The sequence below is a fragment of the Prionailurus bengalensis genome, chromosome D1 (assembly GCF_016509475.1).
Source record: "Prionailurus bengalensis isolate Pbe53 chromosome D1, Fcat_Pben_1.1_paternal_pri, whole genome shotgun sequence".
In the NCBI taxonomy this organism is placed as follows: domain Eukaryota; kingdom Metazoa; phylum Chordata; class Mammalia; order Carnivora; family Felidae; genus Prionailurus; species Prionailurus bengalensis.
The window spans coordinates 96,709,392-96,724,311 of NC_057346.1; the positions used below are offsets into that span (position 1 = coordinate 96,709,392).

At 38.9% G+C, this 14,920-nt stretch overlaps 1 protein-coding gene across 1 annotated transcript in view; it reads left to right on the forward strand.

Moving 5' to 3' along the window:
- Positions 1-14,920, forward strand: part of HSD17B12 (hydroxysteroid 17-beta dehydrogenase 12) — a 167,706-nt gene that overhangs the window by 55,391 nt on the left and 97,395 nt on the right. Inside the window, exons 2-3 of the mRNA XM_043580997.1 lie at positions 4,996-5,042; positions 8,371-8,446. Of these exons, the coding sequence (XP_043436932.1) occupies positions 4,996-5,042; positions 8,371-8,446 (123 nt within the window). The remainder of the gene's footprint in view (positions 1-4,995; positions 5,043-8,370; positions 8,447-14,920) is intronic.

A 14,920-nucleotide genomic window follows, 5' to 3' on the forward strand; every position in this document is an offset into this window, starting at 1 on the left:
ACCTGCGTCAACTGTGGTCTGGAAGCAGGTGATCCTCCTCCTGCCATATTGTCAGAAGGTCAGTAGTAGCTTGACACTATGTCCTAATGCCTACATCGTTCACCTCACTTCATCACGTGGACCTTTTATCATCTCACATATCACAAGAAGAAGAAGGGTGGGTACAGTACAATAAGGTATTGTGAAAGAGAGAACACATTGGTATAACTGTTATTATGGTATGTTAGAATTGTTCTATTTTATTTTATTTTATTTTTTAAATTTTTTTTCTTCTTTTTTTTTTTTCTTTTTTTTCTTTTTTTCTTTTTTTCAACGTTTATTTTTATTTTGGGGACAGAGAGAGACAGAGCATGAACGGGGGAGGGGCAGAGAGAGAGGGAGACACAGAATCAGAAACAGGCTCCAGGCTCTGAGCCATCAGCCCAGAGCCTGATGCGGGGCTCGAACTCACGGACCACAAGATCGTGATCTGGCTGAAGTCGGACGCTTAACCGACTGCGCCACCAGGCGCCCCAGAATTGTTCTATTTTATTGTTAAGTTTTTAATCTCTTACTATGGCCAATTCATAAGTTAAACTTTATCATAGGTATGTATTTATAGGAAAAACCATAGTATATATAGGATGTGGTATTATCCACAGTTTCAGGCATCACTGGGGGTCTTGGAATGTATCCCTGGTGGAAAAGAGGGAACTACTGTAATGTACCAGTATTCATTGATGAATTGTGACAAATATAAGATGTTAGGAATAGGAGAAACTGACTTGGAGTATAGGGATCACCCTGTATTATCTTCACATTTTTTTTTGGTAAGTCTAAAATAAAAAATTTATTTACAAAAATGTTTACAAAAATGTGTCTTCATGTATCCATTGTTGGAAAGCTTCTGGTGGGTGTGCTTCGTAATGAGAGACTAGAACAAGATCTAGAAAACAAGAGCTTCAACATTGGACAGAGAGGCCAAGGGAATTCTCATGGTTAGGTTCCAGAATAATAGCTGTGCAGCAGAGTAGCCATTCCAAGGAGGAGCAGGATAAAAGCTGGAGGGCTCAAGGGAAGTAATCTCTAAGGGGAAAAAAAGAATGGAACACATTTATGGGATTGATTGTGTGGAAAATTGTATCGAGAGACTGTTAGAAAATGGGGGAAATTTTAAAAAGAAAACTATGGAAATGGAAGAAAAAGGCAATTTTAACTACAGGAAAAGAAAAATGTTGACCAAGAAGGGAAAGGTAATTATACTATACTATTTGCTTCAGTAGTGAATATTATATTTATCTAACCACAGTAATTGTTGTATAATAAAGAATATGAAAAGCCTTCATCCCTGGTTTCTGCTGGGGAGAATCTAAATCCTTGGAATTTCCTGAATGATAGGGTTGTCTTTGTTATTCACAATTGGCCCTGATACTTTATGCCAATGAGATGACTCATGGTAGAACCTAGATAGCTTCAAGATGGGGGCTGGTCATGCCAGAAAGACCAACCATTGATTAGAAGATTGGGGATTTGAGTCATTTGATGATATCAGCTCAACCTTCCAACCTCTGGGAAGGGAAGTGGGGGGTGGAAGTTTAGTTCAGTGACATGGTCCGTGATTCGGTCAACCATGCCTTTGTAATGAAACCCAATAAAAACTCTGGACACTGAAGTTTGATGTAGCTTCCTAACTGGTGAACACAATGATGTGCCGTGAGGGTAAAATGCCCTGATTCAGGCAAGGCATGGAAGCTCTACATTCAGGACCCTCCTAGACCTCACCCCATGTGGCTATGCATTTGGTTCGTTCTGATTTGTATCCTTTATTTAAAAACTGTAATTACAAGTTGTGAAGTTGTCCTGAGTTCTGTGACTTGTTTAGTGAATTACTGAACCTGAGGGGTTGTGGGAACCCTTAATTTTATAGTCAGTTAGTTAGAGTATGGATGCCTGTTGAGATGTCTAAACTTGTGGCTGATGCCTAAAGTGTGGGCAGCTTTGCTAGGGCCCATGTCCTCTGGTTTATGTCAGAATTGAGGTGCATTATTATAATAATGTGCACACTGACTATTGACAGAACCTTGTGATATAACTTCATTAGAAGGAGGGGGAAAACAAAGGGGAATGGGAGTTCTCATCAACTGTAATAAGTAATAAAAATTAACGGATCAGGAGATAACAGTGTGAGCACAGGATTTAGAGAACAAGGATGATAACATAAGGAAAACCAACTGAAATGATGAAAATGGTTACTTCTGGAGCTGGAGCAGAATGGGGTGCTATGATGCAGAAGGGTGGGGTGAGGTACTGCTGTTTTTCACTTTAAACCTTTTGTAACTATTTTCTTTTTCTTTTTAAAAAGATTTTTTTTTCAACGTTTATTTATTTCTGGGACAGAGAGAGACAGAGCATGAACGGGGGAGGGGCAGAGAGAGAGGGACACACAGAATCGGAAACAGGCTCCAGGCTCTGAGCCATCAGCCCAGAGCCCGACGCGGGGCTCGAACTCACGGACTGCGAGATCGTGACCTGGCTGAAGTCGGACGCTTAACCGACTGCGCCACCCAGGCGCCCCACTATTTTCTTTTTCAAACCAAGTTCATGTATTGCTTCAATCTACATACAATTATGTAAAAAGAAGAGGCTTGACTGCAGGCTCAGTAGTTCATCAGGAAACACTCGGACATTGATTGAAATGTGTGTGCACAGGGGTGCATTGGGGGGTACACTTAGGAATAACCTCTGTACGGAAGCGCCAGAAGCAGAATAGGACAGGCAGATGTGCAACTGTGACGCAAGTGTAGCAGAGGTCACAGCTGATCCCATGGGAATTTCTGAACCTTGCATAGCCCTTCAGAGATGCCTAAGTGAAGTAAAGGAGTCAGACCTTTGTCCCCAAGTGTGGACCAGTCATTAGACATACTGCCCAGGGGAGGGGCTATAACCTTGGGCAAGGCAGCTCTCTTTGTCTGAGGACAGTTCTTGGTTGGTACTCAGCAGATAACACTCCTAGTGGGGGGTTGACTGAGAACCTTTGTGCTGGAAGGGGGGTATGTGGTCGGTGCTCTAACAGTATCTACTATAAACTCCAAAACCAGAGACTCTGGAAAAGGAAGACTTGATATCCATTAGGCAAATTTTATAATCTCTAGTCCTTCCAATATTCTGGGCTTTCCAGGACTTTAAAAAAAATTTTTTTTTCAACGTTTATTTATTTTTGGGGCCGAGAGAGACAGAGCACGAACGGGGGAGGGGCAGAGAGAGAGGGAGACACAGAATCGGAAACAGGCTCCGGGCTCTGAGCCATCAGCCCAGAGCCCGACGCGGGGCTCGAACTCACGGACCGTGAGATCGTGACCTGGCTGAAGTCGGATGCTTAACCGACTGCGCCACCCAGGCGCCCCTCCAGGACTTTTAAAGAATGATAGGGCCAGCTGGGTGGCTCAGTTGGTTAAGGGTCCGACTTCGGCTCAGGTCATGATTTCATGGTTTGTGAGTTCGGGCCCTGCATCAGGCTCTCTGCTGTCAGCACAGAGCCTGCTTCAGATCCTCTGTCCCCCTCTCTCACTGCCCCTCCCCCCCCAAATAAATAAACATTAAAAAAGAGTAAAGTATGATAGATATGCCGGTTTGATAAGTGTGGGGTTGGCAATTTAAAAGCACACATACACTTGTGCACGCACACACACATGCCGCTCCACTGTCATCTGTATTCTTTTGAAATATGTATATTTCAGCTAAAAATCTATCCCTCCCCTGCTTGTGCAAGAGCATGTTCTCTCTCTCACTAAAAAATAAATAAACATTTAGGGGAGCCTGGGTGACCCAGTTGGTTAAGCGTCCAACTTCGGCTCAGGTTATGATCTCACAGTTAGTGAGTTTGAGCTCCATATCGGGCTCTGTGCTGACAGCACAGAGCCCGCTTTGGATCCTCTGTCTCCCTCTCTCTCTGCCCCTCCCCCCCCATTCTCTCCCTCTTTCTCAAAATAAATAAACATTAAAATAAATAGACAAACATACAAAAAAAAAAAAAAAAAGAAAACCAATTGAGGCACATCCCTAACACTTTGGAGTAGATGGCAATGCTCTGAATTTGTAACAAACATCATTCCAGTATTTCAGAGAGAAGATACCATGATGAAGAGAAATATACTTTCCCATAGAAGAAATCAAATTTTTGGTTGCCCATAATTTTGAAAAATTGAGTTTATTAAGGTGTAACAGGGATAGTAATATGTGCTTAAGTATACATTTTTGAAGTGAATTTTTACACACTCAGGTACCCAAATCAAAATACAGGATATATCCTCCACCCTAGAGGTCCCTTCATGCCCCTTTCTTGTCATCTACCCCCTTACCCAGATGTGACCAATATTCTGACTTTCGTCATCACAGATTAGTTTTACCTTTTTTTTTTTTAAACCTTAATAAATGGAATCACAGTAGTTTGTATACTTTTATGTCAGACTTTTTTCACTTAACATAATATGTGGGAGGTTTGTGCATGTTTCGTGTAAATCAATAGTTCTTTTTTATTGCTATTTAGTACCCCATTATATGAACATACCTCGGTTTACTTCCTTACTCTCTTGTAGATCAGTAGTTGGGTATGTTTACCTGTTATGCATAAATAAAGAGATCATGGGCATTCTTTTGGCAGACACGATGCATTCATACCTCTTGGGAATTGCTAGGTCTTAGGGTAGGCACATGTTTAGTTCTGGACATAATGCCAAATATTTTTTTTCTCAGAATGATTGTATCAGTTTCCAGTGCCACCAACAATATGTGAAAGTTCCAGTTGCTGCACAACCATGTCAATACTTGGTATTGCAGTCTTTCAAATTTTAGCCATTGTGGTGGGTATTCAGTCTTAAATTTGAACCACTGGTGTGGCTGCATCTTTTACATCAAAGTATTACACAGGTCTTCTTGTGTATAAGTAACTGATGGGTCCTCACGATGATTGGTTCTTCGTCGTACTTCTTCACCTAAACTGTTTTTTTCTTTTCTCAGTTGTCACAGGTAGTACTGATGGAATTGGGAAGTCCTATGCAGAAGAGGTAGGTAATTTTCAAGGCCTTTCTTTTTGGCTTAAAAATATAAGAACAAATATGGGATGGTCTCTTACAGTAGTTTTGATGTTTGAAGTTAAAAACAAATATAATGTTGCATAGTACAATACATATACTTTGTAATCAGAAACACCATGTTTGCTTAAGCAAAGACAGTTTTAAAATAAATTTTTGTGCAAAAGTGAGTATAAAACTTTCTATCCCAGTATGTTGGAAAAAATGTAGTGTAATTTTATTTTATATTGCGTGATTATGGACAGTCCTTAGTTTTATTTGTTTATTTTTTTAAAAAATGTTTATTCATTTATTTTGAGAGAAAAAGAGCATTGGGGAGGGCAAAGGGAGAGGGGGAGAGAGAGAATCCCAAGCAGGCTCTGCCCTGTGAGTGCAGAGCCGGATGCAGGGCTTGAACTCACAAACTGTGGCATCACGACCTGAGCTGAAATCAAGAGTCAGTCGCTTAACTGACTGAGCCACCCAGGTGCCCTGAACAGTCCTTAGTTTTAAAGTCAGTTGTTTTGAACTATTTTCCAATAGGTGGATTTACTATTATCGAGTAGTTTCATTTCTAGGCTAGTCCATGGCATCATTTTTTTTTTTTTTAAGTTTATTCATTTTGAGAGGCAGAGCATTAGCAGGGGAGTGTCAGAGAGAGACAGGGAGAGGGAGACACAGAATCCAAAGCAGGCTCCAGGCTCCGAGCTGTCAGCACAGATCCCAACGTGGGGCTCAAACTCATGAACTGAGAGATCATGACCTGAGCCAAAGTCTGATGCTCAACCGACTGAGCCACCCAGGTGCTCCCATGGCATCATTTTTTAATAAGGACTGTAATTGACAGAAAGATACTGACAGATATAGGCAAAGAGTTCTCAAGTTCTCTTGAATGTCATGAAAGGATAGGGACCATGATAGTATGAGGACGACTGTACAAAGCAGGAGCGTTGATAGTACTGTACTCTTTTAAGACAAGTTTCCCTGCCTTCTAGTTCCACTAAGGCACCCAAAGCTAATGATATGGCCCAGTTGTGATGACGATCCTGGCAGACCCACTGGATTTCTCATTTGTCATTCCCAAAGAGTTGTTTTTTTTTTTTCCAATCTCCTTTTGTTGTGCCAGGTTTTTATTTCGAGTGTCAAAACTCCAGGAAGGTTGCAAGAAAAATACAACAAATACCCTGTACCTTTCACCTGCATTCACCAGTTATTAACATTTTGTCACATTTAACTTTCATTTACTATTATGGATATTTTTAAGTTAATATTGTTTGCCGGGACCATTTGTGAGTTGCAGACATCCTAACAACTCACCCTTAAAGATTTCAGCGTGCATCTTCTAAGAACTAGGAACGTTCAACCTTATAACCACGGTGCAATGGTCACACACAGGAAGTTTAACTTGATATGCTATTATCTAAAACCTATATATGCAAGTTTCCCAAATTGTTTCAGTAATGGTCTTTATAGCTCTTTTTATTTATTTATTCATTTGTTTATTTAAGTACTCTCTACACCCAATGTGGGGCTTGAACTCATGACCCTGAGATCAAGAGTTAACATGCTCTTACAATTGAACCAGCCAGGTTTATAGCTCTTTTTGGTTTCAAGATTCAGTTAAGGATCATACATTGCATTTAGGTGTCATGTCTTTTGACCAGAAGAGTTTCCTAGCTTTAAAAAAAAATTTTTTTATAACAATGGCATTTTTGAAAAATACAGGCCAGTTGTTTTGCAGATTTCTCAGTTTGTCTGATGTTTCCTCATGATTAGCTCAGGTTAGACATTTTTTAGCAGGAATGCTACCCAGATGATATTTTATCTTTCTGAGTTCATTTTATCAGGAGGTACAAGAACTCTCTTGTCCCATTATTATGTTAAGATAAATCATTTATTAAGATGCTGTCTACCACCATTCTCTGTTATGAAGGTACTTCTTCCCCTTTGTAATTAATATAGAATCTGTGGGATGATACTTTGAGACTGTATGAAAAAAATATCCGTTTCCCAACAGTCTTTTGTCCAGTGGATTTAACATCCATTGACAGTTTTTTCCTAAATTAGTTATTACCATGGTTGTGAAAAAATTGGTAATTTTTGTAATAATATCTTTCCTTCTACATTTACTAGATGTTTCTTTTCTATAATTAAGAGCTCTTATTTGTCTTTCCTCCTTTGTTAATTTTTTTTTAATTGTAAGCATGGACTCAGGTTCTTTAGTGGTTTTATAGCAGATTAATTTAGCAAATTATTATTAACCCTTGTTATTTTAATAAAAATGTTTTTCCATATTTTCTCATTTGCAAAACTGCTCACTACTTAATAAAAACTGACTTTAGGATTCAAGACTGGAATATTAGTTTACTAAATTACTTTTAGTTTAAATATCTGATTTATTGCTCATTTACATACTTTGGAATAGTTCACTAAAACGTTTCGTATGTATCAGTGTATTTTTCCTCTGCTTGTCTGTTTAGAAACCACATTCCTATAAATCCTACTCATTCTATATAGCACTTACATAGTTCTGTGTATACACACAGAAGGTGTTTTCAGGAAATACTTTATTTTATCCAATCAGCTACCTCAGTTTACCTTTGTTGTCCACAAAACATCATGCCTAAATAAAATTTTAAGAATTTCTTCTAGTTTTAGGAATTTATAACATTTTAACTGTAGTTTTCTTTGCCAGTCTTCCAATCTTTATGTATCCAGTCCAAAACAAAATCTTTTTTAAAGCTAGCTTTTAAATTATAGAAGTAATAGATATTTATGATTTTAAAAAACTAAAGCAGTGTAGGTAGGTGCAAAATGAAAAGTAAAAGTCTTACTCCTTCTGAGATCCTTTGACATTTATGTACTTGCTGAATCTAGAAAGATAGCCCTGTGGGGAATCCTTTTGTAGTGTCTTCATTTGGTTTGTCCATTCATTACAACTTGGGTTTACTGGTTTTTTAGTTAGGTATATCATATTATCAGGTTTTCTTAAAATGAGAATATATCTGATTTCTGTCTTTTATTTTATTTATTTATTTTTTTCAACATTTATTTATTTTTGGGACAGAGAGAGACAGAGCATGAACGGGGGGAGGGGCAGAGAGAGAGGGAGACACAGAATCGGAAACAGGCTCCAGGCTCTGAGCCATCAGCCCAGAGCCCGACGCGGGGCTCGAACTCCCGGACCGCGAGATCGTGACCTGGCTGAAGTCGGACGCTTAACCGACTGCGCCACCCAGGCGCCCCTGATTTCTGTCTTTTAATGAAATATACAGGTGATTCAACTCTTCAATGTTTTTTTTTTTTTTTTTATTGTTTTCAGTTAGCAAAACATGGAATGAAGATTGTCCTTATCAGCAGATCACAAGACAAACTGAACCAAGTTTCCAGTGAAATAAGTAAGTTTCTCCTTACACCCTCTCCTGCTTTCATGTTTACAAAAGGAATACAGTAATCTAAGTTGAATGTTTTCATGTAGGTATCTAGCACTGACATTTATTTATAGCTCAGAAAGCTTTTTTCTTATGTTGTTGAAGGGATGTTTTAAAATGGGGTCATCAGTTTTTTTCAAATTCATATGGGACTGTTAAAATTTCCTTAAAACGTGTTTTACTGACTCAATTAGTTGCTGTTAGGAATCAGAATCTCTGAGTATTTTATCATGTTCTACTTAAATACCTGAATTCTTTTTCTGTTGCTTTATTTCAGTATTCTTGTGCTTTTTTTTTTTTTTTTTTTTACTCTTTGACATTGTTATCTCTAATGTATATCATATATAATTGAAGAAAAATATAAAAGGCAGCCTATCTACATATGGGAAGGAATCTTTGGAGCTTTCTTCTTAGCCAGCTATGCTTAAGACCTGAATTACCATATAGCAAAGATTCTGAACTGACGTTTAATTAACCAAGCAGGTGGATTAAGCCGTACTGTCCGTTTCCTTGGGAGAACATACTGACTGGTGTTCCCAGTGTGCTGTTTGTAGCCCATAGGCTTCTCAGTGTGATGCTGGTGCACTTTTACCCCCACAAGTCAAATTACTTGCTTTAAGAGTCAGCTGAGTTTGTCCACAAACTATGCAGAGCACATTTATTATTTAATGTTCTGCAAACTGATGCAATATTTGTATTAAAAAGGGGAGTTGTTTCTATGAAAACTAATTTGAATGCTGTGAAAAATAGTGAGAAAAGAGAGTTCTTTCCAAAATTACCTGTCAAATTAGCAGTGAACAAGACAAATGCAAAATAATAGCGGAAAATGATAAAAAGTAAGAAATTTGCTCTCCGATTGTTTCATATGTGTTGAAATTTTTGCTGCACTTTAAAGGAACTGAAAACTGCAGTCATAAATGATGCATTACCGGCATGGGTTCTGCAGGAAAGACTGGAATACCAGTCAGCAGATCTCAGTTCAGATGTAAGGCAGGCGTCCTACACAGAGAATGGGTGAATGAATTATATTTATACACAGTTTAAATGAAATGAAATGGTTACATGTATATTTATCATTCTCTAGGATTCCTGCTTTAACTAACTTCTGTGAGTAGCCAACTAACAAACTGGTCCAGTTCTTTCAGATGAGAGAGGCATTCTGCTGTGTTTTTTTTTTTTTTTCAGCTTTATTGAGATAATTGACTTATAACATTGTGTGTAAGTATGTTAAATCTTTTTTTTTTTTTTTTAAATCTTTTTGTTTGTTTGTTTGTTTGTTTGTTTTAAACCCTGCTGGGAGCACAGATCTTTACATCTTTGGCATCTAAGGATTTTAACTTTGAAGGTTTGAACTATGTAAACACAACCCTGAAGGTCCAAGGCATACAGTATTTTGCAGTTTTGCTAAGGTGTGAATTCGAAGTAAGCCATGATACTAATGAGCCAGAGGCAGTTAATTTAGATAGTAGTTGAACTTAACATATTGCCTAGATCTTAATACTGTTTCTCTCTTAGTTGCTTGTGATCATGTATATACTTAACTCTTGTAGTGATAAAAATGTGTTTGTGCATGTGTGTGGGTAAAATTGGCTGCTAATGAAAGCATCTACTGGATGCTGGAAGTAAAGGTTCATAGGTGGAAAATAGAACCTTCGATTAAAGGGCATGTTGAATTTTGAAATGCTGTGATCTGAATGAATCCATCATCTACTTGAAACAAGTAAAAGCTACCTCATGACAGTCTTTTAGAAAGTGCTCCAGCCTGTACAAGAATTGCTCAATGAGTCAGAAGTATACTTTAATGTTATTTGGGAATTTATCAACTTGTGATATGAGGTGACATGTGACTGAGGTCAGAGATGTGGTTCTGGATAAAGACAGGATCCTGTTCAAACATTCTCATGAAGGGACAGATGGTGACACACTGAATTGACCTTTATTATGTTTTTCTAGGCATCATATAAGTTAATGAAAACGGTGGTATCAGCAGACCAGGTCGTCCGTTCTAAGCTGAAGAAATACAAAGAGGAGATTATAGATGCCTGTGCTAGTTTTTAACTCACATGTAAATCTTCTCTTTGGGACGATAGTGTTTTTGTGAACATATCTATTCCATGAGAAAGGAGGACCAGAATTTAATGTGGACAAAGACCAACTATTTACGCCTTCAACACATCCTTATTGAATGCCAATGCACCAGGTACTGTGCCAGGCAGTCAGCATAGAGTGGTGAACATGATAGAGACAGCCCTGCTTTCATGGAACTTATGTGCTAGAGGGGGAGACAGAGGAAAAAAAAAATAGGTAAAAAAGCGAATAAACCAAAACAAACCAGACAAATAAATTAAATACTTGGAGTTTGTAATAGTGCCATAGAAGAAACCAAGGGGAGAAAATGGAGAGCTTCTTACCTTTGTAGCAACGTGGTGAATTCTGTGACTGATGGGGTGTTAAAGGGCCAGACTAATAACCTTTTGCCCATATAATGGCACTTCAGTTATGAAGCTGGAGCCTTAGTGAACAGAGAATCCACTGGGCCCTCTTACAGAGTATCATGGTGGATGGGTTGTATGTGCAAGTTGCACATGATAAATCCACTCCAACATACCTGTTTTCTTAAGCCATCGGGTTTCTGCCTCGGCATTATGACGGGGCAGTTGCAGCTTCCCAGTCTTACTAAATGGAGGGCTGTCATGGGTCCAAGTCTCAATCAGCCAGCAAAATTAACTCTTAGAGCCCCTTCTAGTTGTACATGATAACCATTAAATCTCTGGTAAGTGATTTGTTTTTTAAAAAATATCCCAATCTGGCATTATATTATGTTTTCCTTGATCTAACACTCTTAGAATCATTCTCACACAGATTTCCTAGGTATCTACCAACACAAATTAGCCAACTTTTGCAATTATTTTTGTGTATAAGTTATTACTTTATGGACCAGACTTTATACTTACTCCCCAAAGAGTGCTGTGAGTTTACCCTGTTATGAGTAACAGTAGAGATCTTGATCGTGAGGAGAAGAGGAATTCTTCTGCAAGGAAACTGCCCTTAGAGTTATCGTGAGGTAAGCGCAGGTTCTTCAACCCAGGGGAAAGGTAATCTCTTCAGACACAGGAGAGCAGGCTATTTCTATTTCCACTGGCAAGGGAGGCTCAGAATAGCTTGGGGATTCAAGATCCTTGGCTTCAGCTGAGTTCACCCAGATAATCCCCATCCCAAGTCTTGCTCAGTGCTTTCATTTTCATGCATGAGACATGGTGAGTCTGTGGAGGTCAGCTTGCGTTGTAATTGTGCAACTGGCACAGTTAAATCTGATGTGAGCAAGGTGAGCTCTGTGGCTGTAAGACATCAAGGTTTTTATTCGGGCTGCCATTGAAGTTCTCTGGTTCTCTGTTCATAAATGGGAGCTGAACGTTTAAAGACCCAAGCTTGTCATTTTCTTTCAGTGAGTGCTTCAGTGCATTCAGAAACCATGCCATACCACAATCTTTGTACTCATTTCTGCCCAACTCAAATGTGACAGCCCCTTGGTCCCTTAAGGCATTTCTTCAGCGGATACTTTATTATAATCCGTAGCCAGCATTAATTTGATTAATGGTGATGTGGCATTATGGATCAAATCAAACCAATACCAAAGTCCTTTGAAGTCTGTTTTTGGGGATCCTGCTCCTGATACCATTTCTGCATCTGTCTGACTTCAATCGGGAAACCTAAGTCAAGCAAGTTAGTTTAACTAGGCTAACTTGTCTCGTCTAGTCCAACTCTTACATTCACTCCAGGAGGTTAAACTTATCCTCCTTCCCTATGTGATTGAAAGAAGAAGAGAGGAAAGGAGGAGATTGAAAAAGAAACCACGTACCAATTGAGAAAAATTAGGGACCTCTTCTGGGCTCCTATCACCTTCTGACTCTCCACTGTTGTTATGTAAACTTGGGGATTCTGTTTCTTTTTTAAAAAAAAATTATTTTTTTTTACGTTTATTTATTTTTGATAGAGAGAGACAGAGCACAAGTGGGGGAGGGGCAGAGAGAGAAGGAGACACAGAATCTGAAGCAGGCTCCAGGCTCCAAGCTGTCAGCACAGAGCACGATGTGGGGCCTGAACTCACAAACCACGAGGTCATGACCTGAGCCGAAGTTGGATGCTCAACCGACTGAGCCACCCAGGCGCCCCTGGGATCCTGTTCCTTTAGAAGCAATTCCTTGTGAGTGTGGAGGACAGCCTACGTATCAGAGTTGTTCAGAAAAAATTTTCAAAGGGTTATATATAATTTAGTAGGGAACTAAATGTTTTGCCAACAATGGGTAAATGCTTTCTCAGGATCTACTGCTTAGATGAAATTACACTTCTTTGTAAGGATACCTGTCACCCGTTGAATTAATACAGGCTGAGAGTCAACACATATATAATAAGCTTATTTTGTTATCTTTGTTGGCCAGGATTATTAACATATTCAGTATTTTTGTCAAGTTTGATTTGTCCAAGAAAAAAAAACTCCTAATTTTTGAGCTCTGAGGTAATTTTTATTTGCAGTAAAGCACAATGCAAAGAAGACTAGCTTTCAGAACAACCTAGTGGCTCACAGAATAAAGAGATGGTGATATTTACAGTTCCTATTCTTATGTGGCAGTTGGCAATTCTGATTGTGTACAGTTTAATCAGCTTCAGGTTTTAAAAACCATACATCTCTGTTTTTGATTAAAAAAAACAGATACGGTGTTTCTCTTTTTTTTTGTTAACTTATGTCAGGGTGCAAAGCTTTGGGATTGCCATGTAATTCCATGATCTCTTGAAATGTAAACCTTTTAGAAATGTAAATCTTACTGGTCTGTAGTCACAGAGAAATAGGGTAAGGTAAAAAAAAAAAAATCAGTTTCGCTTTTTCATATCTTACCTATGATCAAATCTGTATAGTTAAGTGTAGATTTCACCAAATGTTTGTTTCACAATTTCTTGATGTACTAGCAGTACTATTAATATGATGCTTTGTTATATTTAGCTTATTTCATTTTTGTAGGGACAAGGTACTAGTTAACCTTTTTAACTTTCATGTTTAATTAAACCAAAATCACATGATGTTAAGATCAGAGAGTTAATCTTAGCACGTAGCCCCTAGTCATATATATTTTTCTGTCACTTCTATAGTACCAGAAATATTTTTATTGCCCTTACAGTTCACAAAATCTAAGCTAAGGAACCATTAGGAACCCAAAAGCAGCCTGTTTGCCTGCATTGGTTTTTGCCTGTGGTACTTATGATTGTGGAGGTACTCTACTACTCCAAGATCCCCAAATTCATCAGCGTTTGCAGAAAGTGACATTCTTTACTACCCATAACACTGAGATTCCACAAGCCATTGGGCAGGTACCAGGATAGTTGCTCTGAAGCATTGTTTCTGCATATTGGAGTGTAATTATTGTTCTTACTAGTGAGCTTGTCATGCCTAATTAAATGAGATTTACCGTTAAATGAAACATTTCTGGCATGGTCATGGTTACAAATTTGTCTCATCTAATTATATCCTTGCAGGAAGAAGGATAGATTCTTTTTTTTTTTTTTTAAGTTTATTTATTTTGAGATCAGAAAGAGTTCGTGCACATGCTAGCGTTGAGGGAGGGAGGGGCAGACAGAGAAGGAGAGAGAGAGAATCCCAAGCAGGCTCCGTGCTGCCACTGCAGAGCCAGATGCGGGGCTTGAATTCAAGAACCTCGAGATCATGACCTGAGCTGAAACCAAGAGTCAGACACATAACTGACTGAGCTACCCAGGCGTCCCAGAAGGATAGATTCTTACTGAGCCTATGCAAATAATTACATTGCCGTGTAAGGTGAAACAACTCGGTAAAGACACGTATACTCTCTGACCATTGTTCTGATTAGTTTTGCAGGCAGGGCCAATTAATATGTGTTGTATCTTCTATACAACTTCCATCTTTAAATTTACCTAACAATTACATAGTTTATGTTCCAGTTGCTGTGGCTGCATAACAACTACCTCAAACTTATCAATGTGAAATAATAACCATTTTAAGGTGCTCAAAAATTCTGCTGATCAGTTTTACCGGGACTTGGGGGACATATTCTTTTGCTTCTCATGGCATTACTGAGTTCCCTAAGTGATACTCAGCTAGTGGAGAGGCTGGTCCAAAAGATTTAAGATGGCTTCTCTCACAAGGCTGGGGCCGTGATAGGGAATGACTGGAAAGCCAGATTCAGCTGGGACTGTTGACTGAAGTGCCTTTGCATAGCCTCTCTAGCATGGCCAGATCAGGGGAGTTGGACTCCCCACAGGGGAACTATCATCGCTCAGTGAATGTGCCAAGACAATGAGGCAGAAGCTGATATCTTTTTGTGACCTACTCTCAGAATTCATACAGCATTACTTTTTTTGCCATATTCTATTGGTCAAAGCAGACATGAGCCTGCCCAGATTCAAGGTGAG